General features: G+C 42.7%; 1 protein-coding gene across 2 annotated transcripts in view; it reads left to right on the top strand.

The window, feature by feature from the left end:
* HMGCLL1 (3-hydroxymethyl-3-methylglutaryl-CoA lyase like 1) overlaps nucleotides 1–24,539 on the top strand; it is a 116,213-nt gene that overhangs the window by 67,130 nt on the left and 24,544 nt on the right. For both annotated transcript variants that reach the window (XM_056565750.1, XM_056565751.1), the window contains exons 6-8: nucleotides 4,511–4,659; nucleotides 9,752–9,815; nucleotides 17,967–18,155. In XM_056565750.1, the coding sequence (XP_056421725.1) occupies nucleotides 4,511–4,659; nucleotides 9,752–9,815; nucleotides 17,967–18,155 (402 nt within the window). The remainder of the gene's footprint in view (nucleotides 1–4,510; nucleotides 4,660–9,751; nucleotides 9,816–17,966; nucleotides 18,156–24,539) is intronic.

Below are 24,539 nucleotides of genomic sequence, written 5' to 3'. Positions count from 1 at the left end.
TGCGGAGGGAGATCAACTTCTGAGGCATCCGAGGAACGAGAGAGAGCATCGGCCCTAATGTTCTTATCGGCAGGACGAAAGTGAATCTCAAAATTAAATCGGGCAAAGAACAGAGACCACCGGGCCTGGCGAGGATTCAGCCGTTGGGCAGACTGGAGGTAGGAGAGGTTCTTGTGGTCGGTGTAGATAATAACAGGAAATCTTGATCCCTCCAGCAGATGCCTCCATTCCTCAAGTGCTAATTTAATGGCTAGAAGCTCTCGATCCCCGATGGAGTAGTTCCTCTCCGCTGGAGAGAAGGTCCTAGAGAAAAAACCACAAGTGACAGCATGCCCGGAAAAATTTTTTTGTAGAAGAACAGCTCCAGCTCCCACTGAGGAGGCATCAACCTCCAATAGGAAGGGTTTGGAAGGGTCAGGTCTGGAGAGCACGGGAGCCGAAGAAAAGGCAGACTTGAGTCGTTTAAAGGAGTCTTCTGCTTGAGGAGGCCAGGACTTGGGATCAGCATTTTTTTTGGTTAAAGCCACGATAGGAGCCACAATGGTAGAAAAATGTGGAATAAATTGCCTGTAATAATTGGCGAACCCCAAAAAGCGTTGGATAGCACGGAGTCCGGAGGGGCGTGGCCAATCTAAGACGGCAGAGAGTTTGTCTGGATCCATCTGTAGTCCCTGGCCAGAGACCAAATATCCTAGAAAAGGAAGAGATTGGCATTCAAACAGACATTTCTCAATTTTGGCATAGAGTTGGTTGTCACGAAGTCTCTGAAGAACCATACGGACATGCTGGCGGTGTTCTTCTAGATTGGCAGAAAAAATTAGGATATCGTCCAGATATACAACAACACAGGAGTATAACAGATCACGAAAAATTTCATTGACAAAGTCTTGGAAGACGGCAGGGGCATTGCACAGTCCAAAGGGCATGACCAGATACTCAAAGTGTCCATCTCTGGTGTTAAATGCCGTTTTCCACTCGTCCCCCTCTCTGATGCGGATGAGGTTATAGGCGCCTCTTAAGTCCAATTTAGTGAAGATGTGGGCACCTTGGAGGCGATCAAAGAGTTCAGAGATGAGGGGTAAGGGGTAGCGGTTCTTAACCGTGATTTTATTAAGACCGCGGTAGTCAATGCAAGGACGTAGGGAGCCATCTTTTTTGGACACAAAGAAAAATCCGGCTCCGGCAGGAGAGGAGGATTTACGGATAAAGCCCTTTTTTAGATTCTCCTGGACGTATTCGGACATGGCAAGAGTCTCTGGGGCAGAGAGAGGATAAATTCTGCCCCGGGGTGGAGTAGTACCCGGGAGGAGGTCGATAGGGCAATCATAAGGCCTGTGAGGAGGTAGAGTCTCAGCTTGTTTTTTGCAGAAAACATCCGCGAAGTCCATATAGGCCTTAGGGAGACCGGTTACTGGAGGAACCACAGAGTTACGGCAAGGGTTACTGGGAACCGGTTTTAGACAGTTCTTGGAACAAGAGGACCCCCAACTCTTGATCTCCCCAGTGGACCAATCCAGGGTTGGGGAATGAAGTTGAAGCCAGGGAAGTCCAAGGAGAATCTCCGAGGTGCAATTGGGGAGGACCAAAAGTTCAATCCTCTCATGATGAGATCCGATGCTCATAAGAAGGGGCTCCGTGCGGAAACGTATGGTACAGTCCAATCTTTCATTATTTACACAATTGATGTAGAGGGGTCTGGCGAGACTGGTCACCGGGATGTTGAACCTGTTGACGAGAGAGGCCAAAATAAAATTTCCTGCAGATCCAGAGTCCAAGAAGGCCACTGTAGAGAAGGAGAAGGCAGAGGCAGACATCCGCACAGGCACAGTAAGACGTGGAGAAGCAGAGTAGACATCAAGGACTGTCTCACCTTTGTGCGGAGTCAGCGTACGTCTTTCCAGGCGGGGAGGACGGATAGGACAATCCCTCAGGAAGTGTTCGGTACTAGCACAGTACAGGCAGAGGTTCTCCATACGGCGTCGTGTCCTCTCTTGAGGTGTCAGGCGAGACCGGTCGACCTGCATAGCCTCCACGGCGGGAGGCACAGGAACAGATTGCAGGGGACCAGAGGAGAGAGGAGCCGAGGAGACGAAACGCCTCGTGCGAACAGAGTCCATATCTTGGCGGAGTTCCTGACGCCTTTCAGAAAAACGCATGTCAATGCGAGTGGCTAGGTGAATAAGTTCATGTAGATTAGCAGGAATTTCTCGTGCGGCCAGAACATCTTTAATGTTGCTGGATAGGCCTTTTTTGAAGGTCGCGCAGAGGGCCTCATTATTCCAGGACAATTCTGAAGCAAGTGTACGGAATTGTACGGCATACTCGCCAACGGAAGAATTACCCTGGACCAGGTTCAACAGGGCAGTCTCAGCAGAAGAGGCTCGGGCAGGTTCCTCAAAGACACTTCGGATTTCCGAGAAGAAGGAGTGTACAGAGGCAGTGACGGGGTCATTGCGGTCCCAGAGCGGTGTGGCCCATGACAGGGCTTTTCCGGACAGAAGACTGACTACGAAAGCCACCTTAGACCTTTCAGTGGGAAACAGGTCCGACATCATCTCCAGATGCAGGGAACATTGGGAAAGAAAGCCACGGCAAAACTTAGAGTCCCCATCAAATTTATCCGGCAAGGATAAGCGTATCCCAGGAGCGGCCACTCGCTGCGGAGGAGGTGCAGGAGCTGGCGGAGGAGATGACTGCTGAAGCTGTGGTAGCAACTGTTGTAGCATAACGGTCAGTTGAGACAGCTGTTGGCCTTGTTGCGCTATCTGTTGTGACTGCTGGGCGACCACCGTGGTGAGGTCAGCGACAACTGGCAGAGGAACTTCAGCGGGATCCATGGCCGGATCTACTGTCACGATGCCGGCTGGCAGGTAGTGGACCCTCTGTGCCAGAGAGGGATTGCGTGGACCGTGCTAGTGGACCGGTTCTAAGCCACTACTGGTTTTCACCAGAGCCCGCCGCAAAGCGGGATGGTCTTGCTGCGGCGGTAGTGACCAGGTCGTATCCACTAGCAACGGCTCACCTCTCTGGCTGCTGAAGATAGGCGCGGTACAAGGGAGTAGGCAGAAGCAAGGTCGGACGTAGCAGAAGGTCGGGGCAGGCAGCAAGGATCGTAGTCAGGGGCAACGGCAGAAGGTCTGGAAACACAGGCAAGGAACACACAAGGAACGCTTTCACTGGCACTAAGGCAACAAGATCCGGCAAGGGAGTGCAAGGGAAGTGAGGTAATATAGGGAAGTGCACAGGTGAAAACCCTAATTGGAACCACTGCGCCAATCAGCGGCGCAGTGGCCCTTTAAATCGCAGAGACCCGGCGCGCGCGCGCCCTAGGGAGCGGGGCCGCGCGCGCCGGGACAGAACAGACGGGGAGCGAGTCAGGTAGGGGAGCCGGGGTGCGCATCGCGAGCGGGCGCTACCCGCATCGCGAATCGCATCCCGGCTGGCAGCGGGATCGCAGCGCCCCGGGTCAGAGGACGTAACCGGAGCGCTGCAGCGGAGGGAGTGAAGCGAGCGCTCCGGGGAGGAGCGGGGACCCGGAGCGCTCGGCGTAACAGAAACTAGTAATGGTTTAATTCTCAAGAGATCAGAAGGTTACTTTTTTTGTAGATTAAGACCTATTCACTTGCAGTAATTTTACAGGAATTAAGCGGAGAAAAAAAATAGTGCTTGTACTATTTTTTTTCCCCCCCGCTAAACTCCCATCACTCTGACCGGTTTGCCAACGGAACTCCGAATAGAGCAGTCCGACGGCAATGTGAATGAGGCCCAAGATCCTAACACAAATCAGTGGAATCCATCAGTAAATGTATGCATAAAGGGCATAACAAAAATGTCTATTCAATGCAATAAAGAAAAACTGTACTGAAAACGCACACAAAAATGCTCTCATAGTTGCCTAACCAAAGGCCATACATTATTTGTCAGTCAGAGTTACTTTCTAGGTAACCTCATATAACCCTAAAATACTGCAGTTTTCATAGAAATCACAGTTTTAAGAGGACCTGACCAACCCCCAAGTTGAGATTGCATTATGATAAAATAGCTTTGGGCACCCTGATCACACACCCTTTCACAGTCTCCGAAAACACTCTTCCATGCCCAGTATATGAGGGTTTAGAATTTATCTGACAATTCAGGGAATCAGTCAGATAGGCATGAACTTAATTTTAATAATGGGAGTGATCCCCATCAGGTGATGGGGGAATTATACACTCAGGTGATGTACATTATCCATATGAAGGCTACTGTGGATAGTTTTAGGTGCCCCGAATAGGAAATTAGCTACAGGAACCCCCATATATGCCCTGTAACAGGAGTCACCGTAGGTGTCATGCAACATGTATAGTTATATTTAACAGCCATAGCCGCCCATAACTGTAAGCCACAGTTGACCCTCACAGTTTTCAGTCAAAGACATCTTTTCAGCAAACTGCATATTTTTAGTTTCATATTATTTTAGGGGAATTTTAAGTTTTTTGAATATTTATTGCTTTTGGGATTTGTCTTGCAGATTGCTGCCGGAGCCAAAGAAGTATCTGTATTTGGAGCAGCATCTGAGACATTTAGTGAGAAGAACATTAATTGTTCTATTGAGGAAAGCATGGGAAGATTTGAAGAAATCATAAAGTCTGCTCACAGTATAAATGTCCCAGTACGAGGGTATTTATTCACTATTTTATGTCAAATCTTTGTTTTCATAGACTAGTAGTTAAGAATAGGCACTTTGGGATAAGTATTATGGTAAGGATCTGCATGCATTACAGGGAAGAAAAAAATTATTTGATCTTGAACATTTGCCCCCTCCAAAAAAAAAAAAAGATCAGTCTAGAATTTTAAAAGGGTTATCCACCATAAGGTGATTTTAGTACGTACCTGGCAGGCAGTAATGGACATGCTTAGGAAGGATCTGCGCTTGTCTTGGGGCTAAATGGCTATGTTGTGAGATTACCATAACACCCACACTAGCTTTTTTTTTACCATAACACCCACACTAGCTTTTTGTGAACTTGTATTTCCTGTTTGACTTTTTTTTTACTACAAATCCCGCAATTCCATTTTCCTCCCTCCCACACATCAGCCACCCCACCCATTGAAACAAAAGACCTGTGGTTTTCAGTCAGGGTGCCTACAGCTGTTGCATTGATTGTAGTTGATCTCTTTTCCACCAAGCGATCACTCCATCCATTGAAGCAGACAGGCTCCCTGTCATCAGCTGACTAGTGAGTCAGGTCTCGGCCACATAGCAAGCTGGGAAAAATCCTAGACAACAGAAATTTTGTGTGCTGTTCAAAAAATAAATAGTGGGGTGAAAATCATAGAAGAATTGTGAGAAAACCATCACACACAGGTACAGACACTATATTATGAACTACACTAACTTTACAGCCCCTGTAGCATAGTCATATAAAAAAAAATCCTGGAATACCCCTTTAATGGTTGGCTTTTTGGAACAATGAGAGATAGGATAAAAACAGCAGCAAAAAAAATCCAGAAAAACTCATTTCAAATAAGTTATGATTTGATTTTCATTTTACTAGGTGAAATAAATATTTGATCCCTTATCGATCAGCAACATTTCTGGTTCTCATGTGTTTTTTTATAGTGATAACAATCTGAGATAAGGAGCACTCTTTTAAAGGGAGTGCTCCTAATCTTAGCTTGATACCTGCATAAAAGACACCTGTGCACAGAAGCGATCAAACAACCAAATTTAAAACTTTCCACCATGGCCAAGGCCAAAGATCTGTCAAGGGATGTCAGTGGAAATATTGTAGACCTACACAATTCTGGAATGGGCTACAAGACTATAACCAAGCAGCTTGGTGAGAACTTTTCAACAGTTAATTCCAATTATTTACAAATAGAGGAAACACAAAATAACTGTTAATCTTCCTCCATCGGGGGCTCCATGCAAGATCTCACCTTGGGATGTTTTAATTATTATCAAAATGGTGAGGAATCATTCCAGTAATACACGGGAGGATATTGTCAATTATCTCAGGTCAGCTGGGACCATAGTCACTAAGAAACCAATTGGTTACACACTATGCCTTAAAGGACTGCAGCACCCGCAAATTGTACATGTGCTATCTTCCCTTTAAGATAGCACATGTACAATGCCTTCTGATGTTTGCCAATGTCTGCCACACATAGCATTTAGAATTGAAACCAAAAAGTTCAGTCTTGATCTTATCTGACTAGAGCCCATTCTACCACATGTTTGATGTGTCTTCCACATGGCTTGTGGCAAACTCCGAACAGGATTTCTTGTGGCTCACGTTCGACAATGGCTTTCTTCTTGCTAATCTTCTATTAATGCCAGATATGTGGAATACACGACTAAAAGTTTTCTTGTGGACATATTCTCCCACTTCAGCTGTTGATCTTTTCAGCTCCTCCAGAGTTACCATTGGCCTCTTGGTTGTTTCTGTGATAAATTTTCTTCTTCCCCTGATAAGGTGCAAAAAGATAACAACAGTATCATAATTTCAAGACATGACAATAAAGCTCAACCTAAAGTGCTGCGGGTGACATGCAGAGGGCAGCACTAGCTACAAGGAGACAACCCGCTGGTCAGTTGTCACCGCCTCTTTCCATACACACCACACATACTGCACTGGATTATACACTTTGGCAAGAGTAGCGCTCTGGGATGAGAGTGTTCTCGGCTCTCTCTGCTATTGCTTGCTTGTGCCTTCGAGGTATATCATTTTGTGGATCTCAGCAGAGATAAGGGGTGTGTGCATGGGTGTACAGCACCAAGAAAAGCAAAGACCACCAACTTCACCACAGGTATCGTTCGCCCTGCTTTTTGATGGGTCCAAAAATCTGACACAACATTTTTTTTGCTCAACAACGGACATACACAGGATACATTACTAGAAGGTGGGGAGGATATTTTTCAAAAGGCAATTGGAGGCATAATGTGGCAGAAAATGCTAATTAAATCTATAACAAAAATGTACATAAATTGTTTTTAACATAGAAAACAAAAAATAAACAAATGCCAGCTATACTTTAAGAAATAGCCTAAACAATAGCCTACAAGCTGTTACTTAGTCACATGGTTTTATTTGCTCAATTAACAGCAAATACAATTCTGAGAGACGGCAACTAAACAATACATCTGCAATATTATTTATAAAAATTCTGGTCATTTAGCATTTACAAAATGCTACAAACATTTTTTTTTCTTTAAATCCCCATCTGTGCAGCTATTAAACATAAAGAACTATTTGCATTTTCTGGAACATATCCAGATCTTTAATCTAAAACTTTCTATTGTATAAAATATGGTAAAAGATAATGAGAAACAATCCATTTCAACCATCTGGAATGTCTTCTGCTTTTTGCTTTGGCATTGTAGATAAAATTCTAATAATATTTATTCCAATGTTTTATGTATGGGTTTACAAAACTAACTGATAGTTTAAAATACTTTATATAGGCACAATACACAAAAATACACTATGGCCCTGATTTACTAAGAGTGTTGTGTAGGTTTCTTTGTGGGTTTTAATTCCCTACAATTTATTTTCCCCGGTATTTACTAAGGTTTCTCTACATTTTCCACTTTCCTTACACTTTGCTTTTTTTTACACATGCTCTGATCTGTCAGGTTTTCCTCAGCTTAAATCCACCACATTTTATGTGAAATCCTTAGTAAATATGTTGGGTTTTTGTGAAAATGTCGGGAACACGCCCCTTTTTGGAGACCACACACCTTTTTCGGGTTTTCTCAGCAAAATGGAGAGTTAGTCATTTTTTTTTCAATTCTGACGCAAATTCGGGCACAAAATCTGGCGCAGACAGAATTTCTGGCGCAATGCGACAGAATCTGGCGCACAACCCGACAAAACATGTCAGGTTTGCAATAGTAAATGAGGGCCTATATGGACAAAAGTATTAAGAAACCAACACATTACAAAAGTATTGGGACACTCCATTCTAAATCCATTAATGGAGTAGTGCAGCGAAAAATTACTTATCCCCTATTGAAAGGAAAGGGGATAGGTTATGGATCGTGGGGGGTCTGACTGCTAGGCCCCTCTGCAATCTCCTGAACGGGGCCCTTGCAGTCTGCCAGAAGTGGCTGTTCCGACCCCCGCAGGAAGCCGCAGCCAACACGCCCCTCCACATATCTCTATGGGATACGTGGAGGGGGAGTGTCGGCCAGTGCTCCTTGTGGCGGTTGGCACATCCCCTTCCAGGAAACTGCCAGAGCCCTGTTCAGGAGATCGCAGGGAGCCCCAGCGGCCAGAACTCCTGCAATCTATATCTTATCCCCTATCCTTTGGATAGGGAATAAGTTATTTTTCAGCACAGAAATCCTTTAACATTTACACATTATTGACACGTTATTACTTATTCATCCAGAAGAGCATTTCTCTATTTTAGTTCATCCCAAATGTGATAGATGCAGGTGAGTTCAGGGTTCTGTGTATGCTAACCAAGTTTATTCACATCAGACACACCCATCTATTTTTGTAAGGACCCTGCTTTGTGTTCTGGGACAAAGTCATGCTGGTACAGAAGAGGCCAAACCCAAAGTATTGGAAGCACACAATTGTCCAAAATGTCTTGGTATGCTGAAGTATTAGGATTTCCCTTTTCTGGGATTATTAGGCCTGGGCCAATGAAACAATGTAAGGATAAATACTAAGACCAGGTTCCCACTACGGAATGTTATGATGGACTTCCACTCTGCAGAGACTGCCATCTATGTGGACAGCAATGTCTGCTCAGTCCTAGCGCGGTCCACATGGAATTCTGCTTGGAATCTGCTTCAAACTCCTTGCATGCCATGGTTATTACATGGAGAAGTTCTGCTGTCTAAGGCCAGGTTCACACTGACAATCTCCGGTCAGAAAAATTCAGGCTGGAGATTCTGAGTGCGGACAGTGCCGGGTGAAATCAATTAGCACTAGGACCACAAGGCAATGTCTGTGGCGTGGATTCCGCCAGAACAATGAGCAGGTTGAATGTTCTGGCAGGATTTTTTTATCTGAATTTTCTGACGGAAATTCCGGCCCAGGAAATTCCACAGTGTGAATCGGTTCATGGAAACCCGCATGCTACCTTTCAGCAGCGGAACTTCAGACCTGCGCAGAATTCCTGTTAGAAATTCTGTAGTGTAAACCCGGCCTAAGAGTAACTGTTACTTTCTGTTCCACAGCACTGCCATTAAGCACACATGCACTAGCCTGCTGATTTATTCTCAGATGATTCCCATCTGACATGGATTTGCCTTATGGATAATATGTATAGCCATTTATCTTTTTTTTTTTTTATTAACTTGCATTAATGTTTCTTTTCATTTGATTAATCCACTTGATGCTACCTCAAGCATGCTTTTTTTTTATTTTATTTTTTTATTGTTTATGAATGCTAATGTTATGTTTTTTTTTTTGTCACCTACAGATCCAATGTGAGCAGGGCCCGGTGGGCCTTGCTCACAGTTTCCATTTGCTTCAAATTGTTTGTCTGCGTTTCTATGTTTCAAAGGACTTATCTTCTTTACTAACTACTGAGTGTTATGGTACATATAATATATGTCCATCGGTTTGGCAAAATAAACCTGTTTCCCACTATAAAGTTTGTAGCTGTAGAAGATATAAAGGAGGAATTCATACAATCTATTGGACACAAATATAGTACCTCAAGTGAAAAGCCTACAAATGTTTCCAGTCAGCTGATGCAAATTCTAGTATTGTTATACTTTGTTGACATGCAGTAATGTTTGTGTTTACAGATATGTGTCTTGTGTAATAGGCTGCCCGTATGAAGGAAACATTGAAGCTCGTAAAGTAGCTGAGGTGAGATATAGCTTATAGCACCACCTTATTTTCTACATCTATTTATGAGTTTGGTGCCTTTGATTTGCAACAATGGAGCAGTGGGTACATATCCAAATAAAGGTCACATCTGCATGGAGCTTGTATATTCTCTCCACTTTTTCCTAAGTTCTTTGGTTTGTGTGGAGGCACAGATCTAGGGAAAGGTAAGAAAAATGTCTGCACTGAAAGCTCCCAAGAGTATAGTGGCCTCCATCATTCTTTACAGAAGTAGTTTGGAGCAACCAGGACTCTTCCTTGAACCAGCCACCCCCACCAAAACTAAGTATTCAGGATAGAAAGGCCTAGTTAAGAGTGGTGGCCAATGGTGGCTGAGCTAAAAAGATCCTGTGCAGAGGCGGCTCCACCATTAAGCAAAACAGGCGGCCGCCCAATGCCTCGCACTGGCAAGGTCCTTGTTTCTTGCTCTCCCCCACCCCACTGATGAAGTAACATAAGTGGCGACGCGTTGCCACTTAGTATTGTACAGAAGCAGGAAACATGAATCCATGCTTCTGTAGTTTACTACCGCTTCTACTCCTCTATCGTGGCTCAGTGCTTCTATACAGGAGGCCGCGCGCAATGAAATGAGATGACATGACCACGCGTAGCCTGCATTAGAAGCCATGTTCCGCAGTAGACAGGAGCCTGGAAGGAGGAGAATCAGCAGCTTTGGCAATAACACTGAGCGCTGCAGTTCAGTGCAGGCACTGGACTGCAGGCAAGAGGCTACTAACATCAGGGCAGAAGGAGAGGAAGGGGGGAATGTAAAAGGGAGCTGTGTGGAAAGTAAAGGGATCTGATGGAGGGGGGATTGGCAGAGAAGGGATAGGAGCTGTGGGGACAGTAAAGGGATCTGATGGGGGCAGACAAGGGATAGGAGCTTTGGGGAAAGTGAAGGCATCTAATGGGGGGTGGGAGGTAGGAGAAGTCTGTAAGGGGGAGAGGAGGACAGGTATTTAAAGGAGTTCTGTAGTGGAAAATAACTTATTCCCTATCCAAAGGATAGGGGATCAGTTATAGATCGCAAGGGGTCCGACCGCTGCTACCCCCCGCAATCTCCTTTACGGGGCCCCGGCATTCCGCATCATGCAGGGCAGAATGCCCCCTTCCTGCGGACTGCCCGGGCCCCATACAGGAGATTGCAGGGGGTGCCAGCGATCTATAACTTATCCCCTTTCCTTCGGATAGGGGATAAGTTAGTTTCCAGTACAGAACTCTTTTATGAGGGAGAGGAGAGGAAGAGGGTACTAAATAAGAGGATACAAGGGACGAAGAGGGCTTTATATAAGAGGGACAGCAGAGGAAGAGGCCTTCATATAGGGGGTACAACAGAGAAACAAAGCTCTATATAGGGGGAGCAGCAGAGGAAGAGCGCTTTATAAAAGGGGGCGCAGTAGGATAGAAGGGATGTTGAAGGTGGCATTTATAAGGAGGAGTAGGAGGTTGTCTAAAAGGGGAGCAGAAGAGGAGGAAGGTATTTATAATGAGGGACAGAAGAATCTAGGTGGGGGTGCAAAAAGGGCACCTATTAGAGGAGGATCAGGAGGAGGGGTCTATACAGAGGTGAGCAGGGGAAGTCTCTGGTAGGTGGTAATTGACTGGTAATTACCCGCAGAACAGGGGAAGGTTCTTCAGTGAAGGGTCAGGGAGGACATGACACACAGGGCAGCAGAACTCCCCCAGTTTGTCATTATGAAGTTCTTTGAGGCACCTAGGAGGTCGGACACACAGTGGTGAGTACTCCTGTTACACTTTCTGGCACCTGGGTGAAATACGCTGTGTAAACGGTATGTGGGACCATACCCTTAAAGTGCAAAACTTCACTGAAGAGTTTTTCTATTGTGTGAAAAAGGGGTTAAAAACAGGGCTCAATTCCTGCAGGAACGTGTGGGAACTGAGTTCATGCACTTTTTCCACAACAGGAACACCATTCCCATTAGCAGGAGTTCTGCAGGACCAGCCCTTGGATGGAAATCTTGGGTGACTTCCTGCACTTTTTTTTCCCAGGACTTGACTTCTGTTTAAAAACCATGCACATCCATAAATCTGGAGCTGCTGTAGATACCCTCTCTGTGAGTGTGCATCGGTGATACTTGTATCCAGGCAGCTACCACGTTGTTCATCTCTAGATTGATAGAGTGACCATATCAATCCCAGGAATGTGGAGATTGCATTCGCTGATGTCACTTTTATGTGGTGGCTGACACAATGCTGTGGGGCTCAGAGCTCAGCACTTGTGGTAAAACCCACTTCCCCCCTGCCAATTCCTCTTTCCTTCCCCCAACAGGCTCAACTACTCTCTCATAGAAACATAAAATGTATCTGCAGATAAGAAACATTTGGACCATCTAGTCTGCCCAATCTCTGAACTCTCTCTAGACTATCTATTTCCTTCTAGAGATACGGCCTCCAGTACTGCGCACAATACTCCAAGTGAGGTCTCACCAGTGTTCTGTACAGCGGCATGAGCACTTCTCTCTTTCTACTGCTTATACCTCTCCCTATACAGCCATCTCTATTCCATTGTCTTCCTACCTTTAAGTCTCCTGAAATAATTACTCCTAAATCCCTTTCCTCAGATACTGAGGTCAGTATCTATATTAATATTCTATATTCTGCCCGAGGGTTTTTACGCCCCAGGTGTATTATCTTGCACTTGTCCACATTACATTTCAGTTGCCAGAGTTCTGACCATTCTTCTAGTTTGCCTAAATCCATTTCCATTTGGCGGATCCCTCCAGGAACATCAACCCTGTTACATATCTTTGTGTCATCAGCAAAAAGACATACCTTACAGCGAGACCTTTTGCAATATTACTAATGAACATCTTAAACAAAATTGGTCCCAGTACAGATCCCTGAGGTCCCCACTGGTAACAAGACCTTGCTCTGAATATACTCCATTGACTACAATCCTCTGTTGTCTGTCACTCATCCACTGCTTAATCCACTCAACAATATGTGAGTCCAAGCTCAATGACTGCAGTTTATTGATATGTCGTCTGTGTGGGACAATGTCAAAAGCCTTACTAAAATCTAGATATGCAATATCTACAGCCCTCTATTATTTTAGTCACTCAGTCAAAAAAATCAATAAGGTTTGTTTTACATGATCTCCTCCCTGAAGTAAACCCATGTTGTTTTTCACTTTGCAATTCATAGGAATTTAGATGTTCCACAATCCTATCCTTTAGTAGGGGTGCCATTAATTTCCCCACTATTGATGTCAGACTTATTGGCCTATAGTTGCTTGACTCCCCTACTACATTTCTTGTGAATGGGTACAACATTTGCTAATTTACAATCTTCCGGGACGACTCCTGTTTCCAGTGATTGGTTAAATAAATCTGTTAACGGTTTTGCTAGCTCACCACTAAACTCTTTTAATAATTTTGGGTGTATCCTATCAGGCCTTTGTGACTCCATTTCTCCTGGACTCCATGTTATCTGTTCCAGTCTGATAGGGACTCATTTATGACTAATCTCATTTTTGAAAAGTCTGTTGTTCTAAAATCTAAAACTTTTGTTTTTGTGTGGTGTGACTCCTTCACTGTTCTTATATTTAACCACACTGACTGGTGATCACTATATCCCAAGCTTTCACCTACAATAACATCATATACCAAATCCCCATTTTGTGAATACAAAATTCTAAATGGCCTCCCTCCGGGTTGGATCCTCAACCACTTGTTGTAGAGATAATCCCAGTAGGGAATTTAGAATATCTGTACTCCTGGCAGAACTAGCTATTTTGGTTTTCCAGTTTATCTCTCGAAGATTGAAGTCTCCCATAATGATAACTTCTCCTTTGATTTTCATTTTAGCTATTTCTTCAACTAGTAGATCATCTAATTCCTTAACTTGGCCAGGTGGTCTATATATCACCCCTACACGAATTACTGTCTGATTACCAAACTGCAGTGTAACCCAAACTGACTCTATGTTGGACTCACTAACTTGTATTAGGTTAGTTTTTTTTCTATCTTTCACATACAGGGCCACTCCTCCTCCTTTCTTGCTTTCTCTGTCTCTTCTGTATAAAGAGTACCCTGGTATGGTTATGTCCCAGTCATTACTTTCATTAAACCATGTCTCAGTAACAGCCACTAAATCTACATTCTCAGATGCCATTATTGACCCAAGTTCATTAATTTTATTACCTTAACTGCAAGCATTTGTAGACAGAACTCTGAGCTTGTCATGTCTTGTCTTAACCTCTGTGCTACTGACTTGTTCTGGCATTGTTTCGGGGGCCAATTGGACTCATGGATTTTCAATCTTTTGCCCCCCCCCCCCCCCCCTTACTAGTTTAAATACTCCTTAGCAAATTCTTGGAATTGTTCACTGAGTAAATTTGTTCCTTTGAGAGAAAGATGCAAACCATCTTTTTTGTACAGTTCCTTTCTAGTCCAATTAGAGCTATCATGAGACACAAAGCGAAATGCTTGCTCTTGACACCATTTACTAAGCCATGAGTTGAACTCTTTTAATGCACCTCTGCCTATCATTCTGAATGTTATGCACAGGCAGAAGTTCAGAAAATGAAGCAGTGGATGCACAATCCTGTACATCATTAAAAGTGTGATAAAATATTCCTTCACCTCTGAAACTTCATTGCAAGCCAGGTAATTTGTCCCTAGATGGACAAGAACATCCATGTCCCTTCCTGCTCCCATGCTATGCAGGGCACCAAGGGAGGCCTTATTTGGGATACTAAGATTCAGGAAATGTGCTGGTAATGTGCAGAGCCTAACATATTTTTCTGGCAGATTCTGCGGTGACAAATCATGGTTGGAAGAAGCCTTCATGGCGGTCTGAGCAAGACAAGGAAGAAAAGGAAAGAGAATCACACCAAGAAGACGCCCCCTGTCAGTCAGTAGATGTAACTGCCCTGTAATCTTTAATATGATCTGCAGAGTCTGCATACAGCTGGGGTCACCACTGTGTGGGAATTTTATGGGGGGATATTAGTTTTTACAGTGGATTTTCTTTGCATTATTAGTATGGAAGTATTATCCAGTCATTACGTCATTAAATGTTAGTGGTCATGGCTTAGTGGAATTATTTGTCTAGTTTAGTGGTGTTATTGGTGCTACTGGTTTGTGTATAGTGTTTTTATTCATTTAATATCAGTATAATGCTGTTATTTAGTCAATGCAGTAGTTATATATAGACCTGGTGGAAGTATTATTTTATGTTTCGATATCCCAACCCTTGATAAAATCCTGCATGTGCCCCAGGTGCTGCCAACCCAGACTATGTCGCAACATCTTGTCAGTGAGGGCCTTGTGTTTGAGTTTTGCCTAAGGCCTCACAAAGTCTAGAGCCGCCTCTCATTCCTGCGTGCAGATTGAAGAAACTTTACAACAACTAAATAAAATAAAAGGACTCTCTTTCTTTCTAGAATCATGTCTGGAGGTAACGAAGCACTTCTCTTCATCTTCCCAATACCATCTACAGCTTCTACAGTGAAGCATGGTGGTGGAAGTGTCATGATGTGAGGGTGTTTTTTAGTGGATGTAACAGGGAGACTGGTTAGGGTTGAGAGAAAGCTGAATGGAGCAAAGTACAGAGGTATTCTTCCTCAGAAGATTCACCTTCCAACAAAACATACAGCCAAGACAACAAAAAAGAAGCTCATGAAAACCAGTTAAACATCTAAGAGAATTGGCTTCCACCCATGGCCTTGATCCAACTCGAGAGGATCTGCAGATAACTATGGCAGACAACCCCCAAATCCAGGTGTGCAAACCCTGTGACATCATACCCAAGAAGACTGGAGGCTGAAATCGCTGCCAATGGGACTTTAACAAGTTTTTGCTTTTCAATCAATTAGCAAAGATTTCTAACATTTTATTTTTATTTTACCATTATGGGGTATTGAGAGCAGAATGATAAAGATGGAAACTTGAATTTTTATTATTTTATTTTGTTTTTTAGCACGAGGCTGCAACATTACAAAATGTGAAAAAAAGGAAAAGGTTCTGAAGAATTTCCAATGGCATTTTAAATATAGATGGTATATTGATTTAATATGCTATCAATGTCTGATCAGTATCAGGGTCTCAAGATTTTACATCTGTACCTTCAATTAATGCATGCAACAAGGAGCTGAGATGCTTGGTTAAAAAGTACCTGGCACTAACTAAACTTTTCTAAACTTACTCAGGCTATGTTCCCTAACTACTCTTAACACTTCTCCCACCCTTAAAAAAAACTCAGAGCATTAAAAAGCTCTGTATCTTACCTTTATTCTTGCTCACACCACTTCCACTCTTACATCATTGCAGTGCTGTGATGAATAGAATACCTCAAGCTCTGTTCATCTTTCAGTGAGGCTCTATGCATATTTTAGTGAGACTCTTTGCAGCTTTCAGTGAGGGTCTTTGCAGCTTTCAGTAAGGCTGTCAATCAAGCTCAATGCAGAGAAACACGTCCTGAGTTTGGACTCCTGCCAGGCCGGGAGGAGACCAAACAGGGAATAGAACAGAGCCACCTAGTGGCCATTTTTTCTATTACATTTTAAACATATTTATGTTGATAATTTTAAAAGCAAGTGAATGGAAAAGTGTCTGCTAATTACTGAAGGAACAATTTATTAAAAGTTTTATTTGGTGACAAGGACTCTTTAACCCTTTAAGGATCAGGCCCTTTTTGGCCTTAAGGACCAAGCCAATTTTATTTTTGCATTTTTGTTTTTTCCTCCTCACCTTTTAAAAATCATAACTCTTTTATATTTCCATCCAAAGACCCATATGAGGGCTTGTTTTTTGTGTCGACAATTTTACTTTGTAATGACATCACTTATTTTACCATAAAATGTATGGCGCAACCCAAAATATATTATTTATGTGGGAAAATTGAAAAGAAAACCGCAATTTAACAAATTTTGGAAGGTTTTGTTTCACGGTGTATACTTTATGGTAAAAAATGACATGTTTTCTTTATTCTGTGGGTTAATACGATTAAAATGATACCCATGATATATGCTTTTCTATAATTGTATTGCTTAAAAAAAATCGCAAACTATTTTAACAAAATTTGTTTGTTTGAAATTGCCCTAATTTGACCCCCTATAACTTTCTCATTTTTACGTCTACGTGGCGATATGAGGGCTCATTTTCTGCACCGTGATCTGTAGTTTTATCGGTACTACTCTTGCTTAGGTTTTTTTTTAATTTTTGGGGAATAAAATGTGACAAAAATGCAGCAATTTTGGACTTTTTTTTTTAATTCTTTTTTACATTTACCCTGTTTATGGGATCATTAACAATATATTTTGATAGTTCAGACTTTTACGCACATGCTGATACCAAATATGTTTATTAATTTGCTTTATGCTTTTTTGGGGGGTAAAATGGGAAAAATGGATGATTTACATTTTTTTGCGGGAGGGGATTTTTCAAATTTTTTTGCTGTTTATTTTTTACATTTTTAACTATTTGTTTACACTTTAATGGTCCCCATAGGGGACTATTTATAGCAATCATTTTATTGCTAATACTGTTCAGTGCTATGTATGTCAGACCAGAGCAGAAGACCCCAGGAGACGGACGGAGGCAGGTGAGGGGACCTCCATCCGCCATTATGGATGATCGGATTAGCGCTGGGGGCGATCAGATCATACATTTAAAGTACTGCACTGCCGCAGATGCCGTGATCTGTATTGATCACGGCATCTGAGGGGTTAATGGTGGACATCTGCGCGATCGCGGATGTCCACAATTACCGGCGGGTCCTTGGCTGCTGATAGCAGCTGGGACCTGCCGCGCATGACGCAAACACAGGTCTGGTGCTCGCGGTCAGGGCGGAGCATAAATGTATGTCATGGTGCATTAAGTACCACGGCACCATGACGTACATTTACGTCCATTGTCATTAAGAGGTTAAGCACTGGGGTGACTTTAGTTATTTTATTTTATTTTTTAGGTTTTCTTTTCTTTTTTTTTTTTGTTAAACAACATTGTTCCATGTGGTGAATGTTCCATTAAAAGGACAATTATTTTAGTGCTAACTGCACTTCTTCTTCTAAACATCAGTAGAAGTCACATTGATCAGATTCCTTCATAGTCTTTAATTGATTAACTAATGATAATCAATGAGTGTTTATTGTTGTGATGTTTTATTCAGGTATCTAAAAGACTGTACAGTATGGGTTGCTATGAGATCTCACTTGGAGATACTATTGGTATTGGAACTCCAGGTAGCATCAGAAACATGCTGGAAGCTGTGATGAAAGAGGTTCCAGCCCATGCCCTGGCTGTTCACTTTCATGACACTTATGGACAAGCCCTTGCCAATATTCTTACTGCAATACAGGTATAGTTTCAATATATAATGTCTAAAAAGTTCAATTGAATACATGTTTGTAGCACTCGTACATCTTATGACTTGCCATGTCCTCACTCCTGCTATCACAAAAGTCATCTTCTTATCTGAAATGATGAAGCAGTGTGAATATATGCCATCACTTTATGATCGTGGAGGTCTGACTATTGGAGCCCCTTCTAATTATGAGATGCAAGTGTCACGATGCCGGCTGGCAGGTAGTGGATCCTCTGTGCCAGAGAGGGATTGGCGTGGACCGTGCTAGTGGATCGGTTCTAAGTCACTACTGGTTTTCACCAGAGCCCGCCGCAAAGCGGGATGGTCTTGCTGCGGCGGTAGTGACCAGGTCGTATCCACTAGCAACGGCTCAACCTCTCTGACTGCTGAAGATAGGCGCGGTACAAGGGAGTAGACAGAAGCAAGGTCGGACGTAGCAGAAGGTCGGGGCAGGCAGCAAGGATCGTAGTCGGGGGCAACGGCAGGAGGTCTGGAACACAGGCTAGGAACACACAAGGAAACGCTTTCACTGGCACAATGGCAACAAGATCCGGCGAGGGAGTGAAGGGGAAGTGAGGTATAAATAGGGAGTGCACAGGTGAACACACTAATTGGAACCACTGCGCCAATCAGCGGCGCAGTGGCCCTTTAAATCGCAGAGACCCGGCGCGCGCGCGCCCTAGGGAGCGGGGCCGCGCGCGCCGGGACAGGACAGACGGAGAGCGAGTCAGGTACGGGAGCCGGGATGCGCATCGCGAGCGGGCGCTACCCGCATCGCGAATCGCATCCCGGCTGGAGACGGTATCGCAGCGCACCGGGTCAGTGGAGCTGCCCGGAGCGCTGCGGTAGCGAGAGAGAAGCGAGCGCTCCGGGGAGGAGCGGGGACCCGGAGCGCTCGGCGTAACAGCAAGGTACATGCACCCTGATCATCCGGCTGCACAAGTATTTACAGCACAGACCCATTAAAGTAAATGCAGTTCTTTGCAGTTTTCAATGGCAGGTAGTACCACTATGCAATATTCTAAAGAGAGCGTAGCAACAAACCAATAGAAAATAGAGATAATCAATAATGTTGTATATGGCAATGCAAGATTTATTGACATCCATTCCATGTTATATTGCTTTAATAGAATTATTTATTTTATTAAAGGGGTTATCCCCTATAAGGTGATTTTAGTATGTATCTGCCAGGCAGTAATGGACATGCTTAGGATGGATCTGCGCTTGTCTTGCGGCTAAATGGCTATGTTGTGAGATTACCATAACACCATGGCTAGCTGTTTGTGAACTGGTATTTCCTGTTTGAGTTTTCTTTTTTTATAATATAATAATTCCATTTTCCTCCCTCGCACACATCAGCCACCCCACCCATTGAAACATAAATGAGCTGCATCCATTCAAAAGACCTGTGGTTTTCAATCAGGGTGCCTACAGCTGTTGCATTAGTTGCAGATTGATCTTTCTCCCACCAAGCAATCGCTCCACCCATTGAAGCAGACAGGCTCCCTTTCATCAGCTGACTAGTGAGTCAGGTCTCAGCCACATTGCAACCTGGGAAAAATCTGAGTCAACAGTCTTTTTGTATCCTGGTAAAAATAAATATTGGAGTGAGAATGACATAAGAATTTTGAGAAAACCATCACACACAGGAACAGACACTATATTATGAACTACACTAACTTTACAACCCATGTAGCATAGTCAAATAAAATAAAAAAAATCCTGTAATACCCCTTTAATATATTTATATATTCAATAAAAACATGACTTTTGTAGAATGGGAATAAGCAAATGTTGTTTTACTTTATAGCAGCTAGAGGGCAATGTTGGAACTTGAGAAACATTGCAAGACTCAAACAATAAATTAGAATAACATTCTGATGATGTGTAAAACATCTCATTTACATTGTTATTTTTATATCTTCCCTGAAAGTTTATAAAATATTGTGTTAATACTTTCTTTAACATTTTAGAATTACAAGTATTTGGCATACACTGTTTTTATTGCTTTATTTTCTTCTCCAAATATTCTGTGTTATGGACAAAATGCAAAGGTGCTTAAATAAACCTAGCGTTATCCCAGAAATAATATGTGACAATAACATACTAATAATAATAACATTAATGATAATAACATATATAAATATGTTAGATACAAACAGGGGGCATAGGACTAGTTTCATATGCCCAATGCTAAATATTGGAGCAATATAAGCAAAATAATAGTTGGTATAATAAGTTAGATGCTCAAAAATGGAGAAACAGGACATGGCGCACATCCACAACTTGATCCAATTGCTTCTTAGTATAATTTTCATACCTAACAGGTTGTTAGTGTAACTTGTGATCAAAACATACAAGCCAACTCGCCACTTCAAGGCCACATGATAAGAGCAGGTCCCTAAACTGACACTGGCGTAGCGCTGGACCACGATCATTGCCAACGCAACACCAAGCCCACAGGGTGAATGGCTCAGTGGCCAATCAACCCCACCGCTGTCTGACCAAGCCCCCGGCTCCAGGCCACCCCACCCCACAGAGGAAGCACCAAAGTAACAATGGCTGTCGCAAGGCACCACACCAGTGCAAAAACATAGCATGTGCTCCCTGCCAGAGGGCTGGGGGAATGCTAGGAGGAAACCCTTGTGCAGTCTTCTGCTAATTAAAAACACCTGGGCCGAATTGGTGGATTGGAGTGATGGGTATGGGAAAACAAAATAAAAGAGGGGACAGAATACAAATGTAACTCACAAAAGACAAACAGAACATCATATCATACACATCATACATAGTAACATAGTAAAATAGTTTGTACTGTGTTGATCCAGAAGAAGGCAAAAATCCCCCATGCGGCTGATGCCAATTGCCCCATGAAACAGAAAAAATTCCTTCTCTACTCCAATATGGCAATCAGAATAATCCCTGGATCAACATTCTATCTCCATAAATGTAGTATCCATAACCTGTAATATAAAAAAAATCTAGAAAAACATCCAGACTCCCCTTGAACTTGTTTATTGATTCAGACATCACAACATCCTGTGGCAGAGAGTTCCATAGTCTCACTGCTCTTACAGTAAAGAATCTCTGCCTGTGATGATGGTGAAACCTCCTTTCCTCTAGATGCCCTCTTGTCATGGTTAACAGCCTAGGTATAGAAAGATCCCTAGAAAGATCTCTGTACTGTCCATTCATATATTTGTATATTGTGATTAAATGGCCCCTAAGACATATTTTCTCCTAACTAAATAACCCCAAGCTTGATAACCTGTCTTGGTCCTGTAATTCTCCCCTAACATTAATTACCTTTGATGACCTTCTCTCTCTTTAAATTCTGCTCTGTAATCCCTCTACAAGGTCATTTATAAAGTATTGAGAAGTGGACCCAGTACTGACACCTGTGGTACCCCACTTGTAACTTTCACCCAGCCAGAGAAAGTTCCATTGATATCCACCCCCTGCTTCCTGTAACTGAGCCAGTTGCCAACCCATTTAAATATATCCTTCCCCAGCCCCAGCATCCTAATTTTATGTACTAACCTTTTGTCTGGCACAGTATCAAATGCCTTAGAAAAGTTTAGTTATACAACATCCACAAGATCGATACCACAAAAACCCAAGTTGCTGCTGTGTTAGAAGGTAATTTTCAATAAGATATTCCAGAATTGAATACCTCAGAAACTCTTAAAAATTCTTACCTACAACAGATGTTAAACTTACAGGCCTATAGTTCCCAGGATCCCTTTTTGACCCCTTTTATATATTGGTACCACATTAGTAAGGCACCAGTCCTGTGGAACAATTCCTGTCATTATAGCATTTTTAAATATAAGAAATAACAGTCTGTCTAGCACATTACTTAATTCCTGCAAAACCTTGGTATGGATGCCATCTGGGCCCAGTGATTTGTGTGTTTTAATGTTATGAAAGCAGCACTGCACGTCTTGTTAGGTTAAAATGGCGAGATTTGCTGGAGAATTTATTTAATTCCTTTCCATCTTATCTGACATTGGATTTTCCTATGTTAATACAGTAGGGAATTTTTTTGGGGGGGTAGATTGGCCTTTTCTTCATCCTCCTCCACCATTACACTAAGATTATTTCTAAAGGGGCCACCATTTTTAATTTTAAGTTTCTTAAGTTTCTTGTACTATGATCCAATTGCCTCTCAGCATAATTTAAAAAACAAACAGGTTGTTAGTGCACCTTTTGATCAAAACGTGCATGCCCTATCGCCACCTTAAGGCCGTCTGATAAGAGTGGGCCTAAACTAAGGCTGGCATAGTGCTGGTTGGCGACCATCACCCAGGCAACACCAAGCTCACAGGGGGAATGACCTAGTGGCCAGGCAGCCCCTTTGCTACTGGATCAAGCCCCTGGATTTGGGCTACACCAGCCCACAGGCAAGGCACTACAGCAACAATGGCCACCTCACAGCACCACAGCGCCCCGGGTCATTCACACTTTGAGCTTGGTGCCATGGCGATGGTGGTTGCCACCCAGCGCTATGCTAGTTTTCGCTTAGAGAGTTAGTCTTATCAGATGGCCCTGATGTGGTGAGTGGGCTTGCACATTTTGATCAAAACGTACACCAACAATCTGTTAGATTTTTAAAGGGGTATTACAGGAATTTTTTTTTTTTTACTATGCTACAGGGGCTGTAAAGTAAGTGTAGTTTATAATATAGTGTATGTACCTGTGTGTGACGATTTTCTCACAATTCTTATGTCATTTTCACTCCAATATTTATTTTTACCAGCATACAATATGACTGTTGTCTCAGATTTTTACCAGGTTACAATGCGGCCGAGACCTGACTCACTAGTCAGCTGATGACAGGGAGCCTGTCTGCTTCAATGGGTGGAGGGATCACTTGGTGGGAGAGAGATCAATCTGCAACAACTGTAGGCACCCTGATTGAAAACCACAGGTCTTTTAAATGGATGCAGCTCATTTATGTTTCAATGGGTGGGGTGGCTGATGTGTGGGAGGGAGGAAAATGGAATTATGGGATTTGTAGTAAAAAAAAGAAAAGTCAAACAGGAAATACCAGTTAACAAAAAGCTAGCCACAGTGTTATGGTTATCTCATAACACAAGCAGATCCTTCCTAAGCATGTCCATTACTGCTTGCCAGGTACGTACTAAAATCCCCTTATGGTGGATAACCCCTTTAAATTATGCTTAGAAGCAATAAGTTCAGGGGTGCACCACTATTTTTAATGAGAGTCCATTTGTCCAGATCTGACATTTGTTGAAGGTCTGAGTGAATGCCAAGGCTTGGGTCACCTAGCAGCCTCAGTGCCATGAAAGAAATAGGTGCTTCCTGTTGTAGAACCTTATTATAACACAGTGTAAAATGAGTGGCTGAAGTGTGGATGATGTGAATCTACTGTTCCCTGTATGACCTTAAAGGGGCACTGCAGTAGAATTTTTTTTTTTAAATCAACTGTTGCCAGAAAGTTAAACAGATTTGTAAATTACTTCTATTAAAAAACCTTAATCCTTCTAGTACTTATTAGCTGCTGAATACTACAAATGAAATTCTTTTTGGAACACAGAGCTCTCTGCTGACATCATGATCACAGTGCTCTCTGCTGACATATCTGTCCATTTTAAGAATTGTCCAGAGTAGAAGAAAATCCCCATAGCAAATATATGCTGCTCTGGACAGTTCCTAAAATGGACTGAGATGTCAGCAGAGAGCAGTGTAGTCGTGATGTCAGCAGATATCACTGTGTTCCAAAAAGAAAAGAATTTCCTCTGTAGTATTAAGCAGCTAATAAGTACTGGAAGGATGAAGATTTTTTTAATAGAAGTAATTTACTAATATGTTTAACTTTCTGGCACCAGTTGATTTAACCTCTTAAGGACCCGGGGTTTTTCCGTTTTTGCATTTTCGCTTTTTCCTCCTTACCTTTAAAAATCATAACTCTTTCAATCTTTCACCTAAAAATCCATATGATGGCTTATTTTTTGCGCCACCAATTCTACTTTGCAATGACATCAGTCATTTTACCCAAAAATCTATGGCGAAACGGAAAAAAAAATCAATGTGAGACAAAATTGAAAAAAAAAGGCAATTTTGTAAATTTGGGGGCTTCCGTTTCTGTACAGTAAATTTTTCGGTAAAAATTACACCTTATTTTTATTCTGTAGGTCCATATGGTTAAAATGATACCCTACTTATGTAGGTTTGATTTTGTCATACTTCTGGAAAAAATCAAAACTACATGCAGGAAAATTTATGCGTTTAAAATTGTCATCTTCTGACCCCTATAACTTTTTATTTTTCCGCGTATGGGGCGATATGAGGGCTAATTTTTTGCGCCGTGATCTGGTTTTAGTGGTACCAATTTTGCATTATAGGACTTATTGA

The sequence above is a fragment of the Hyla sarda genome, chromosome 3 (assembly GCF_029499605.1).
Source record: "Hyla sarda isolate aHylSar1 chromosome 3, aHylSar1.hap1, whole genome shotgun sequence".
NCBI lineage: Eukaryota > Metazoa > Chordata > Amphibia > Anura > Hylidae > Hyla > Hyla sarda.
This window is presented reverse-complemented; position numbering and strand designations above follow the sequence as displayed.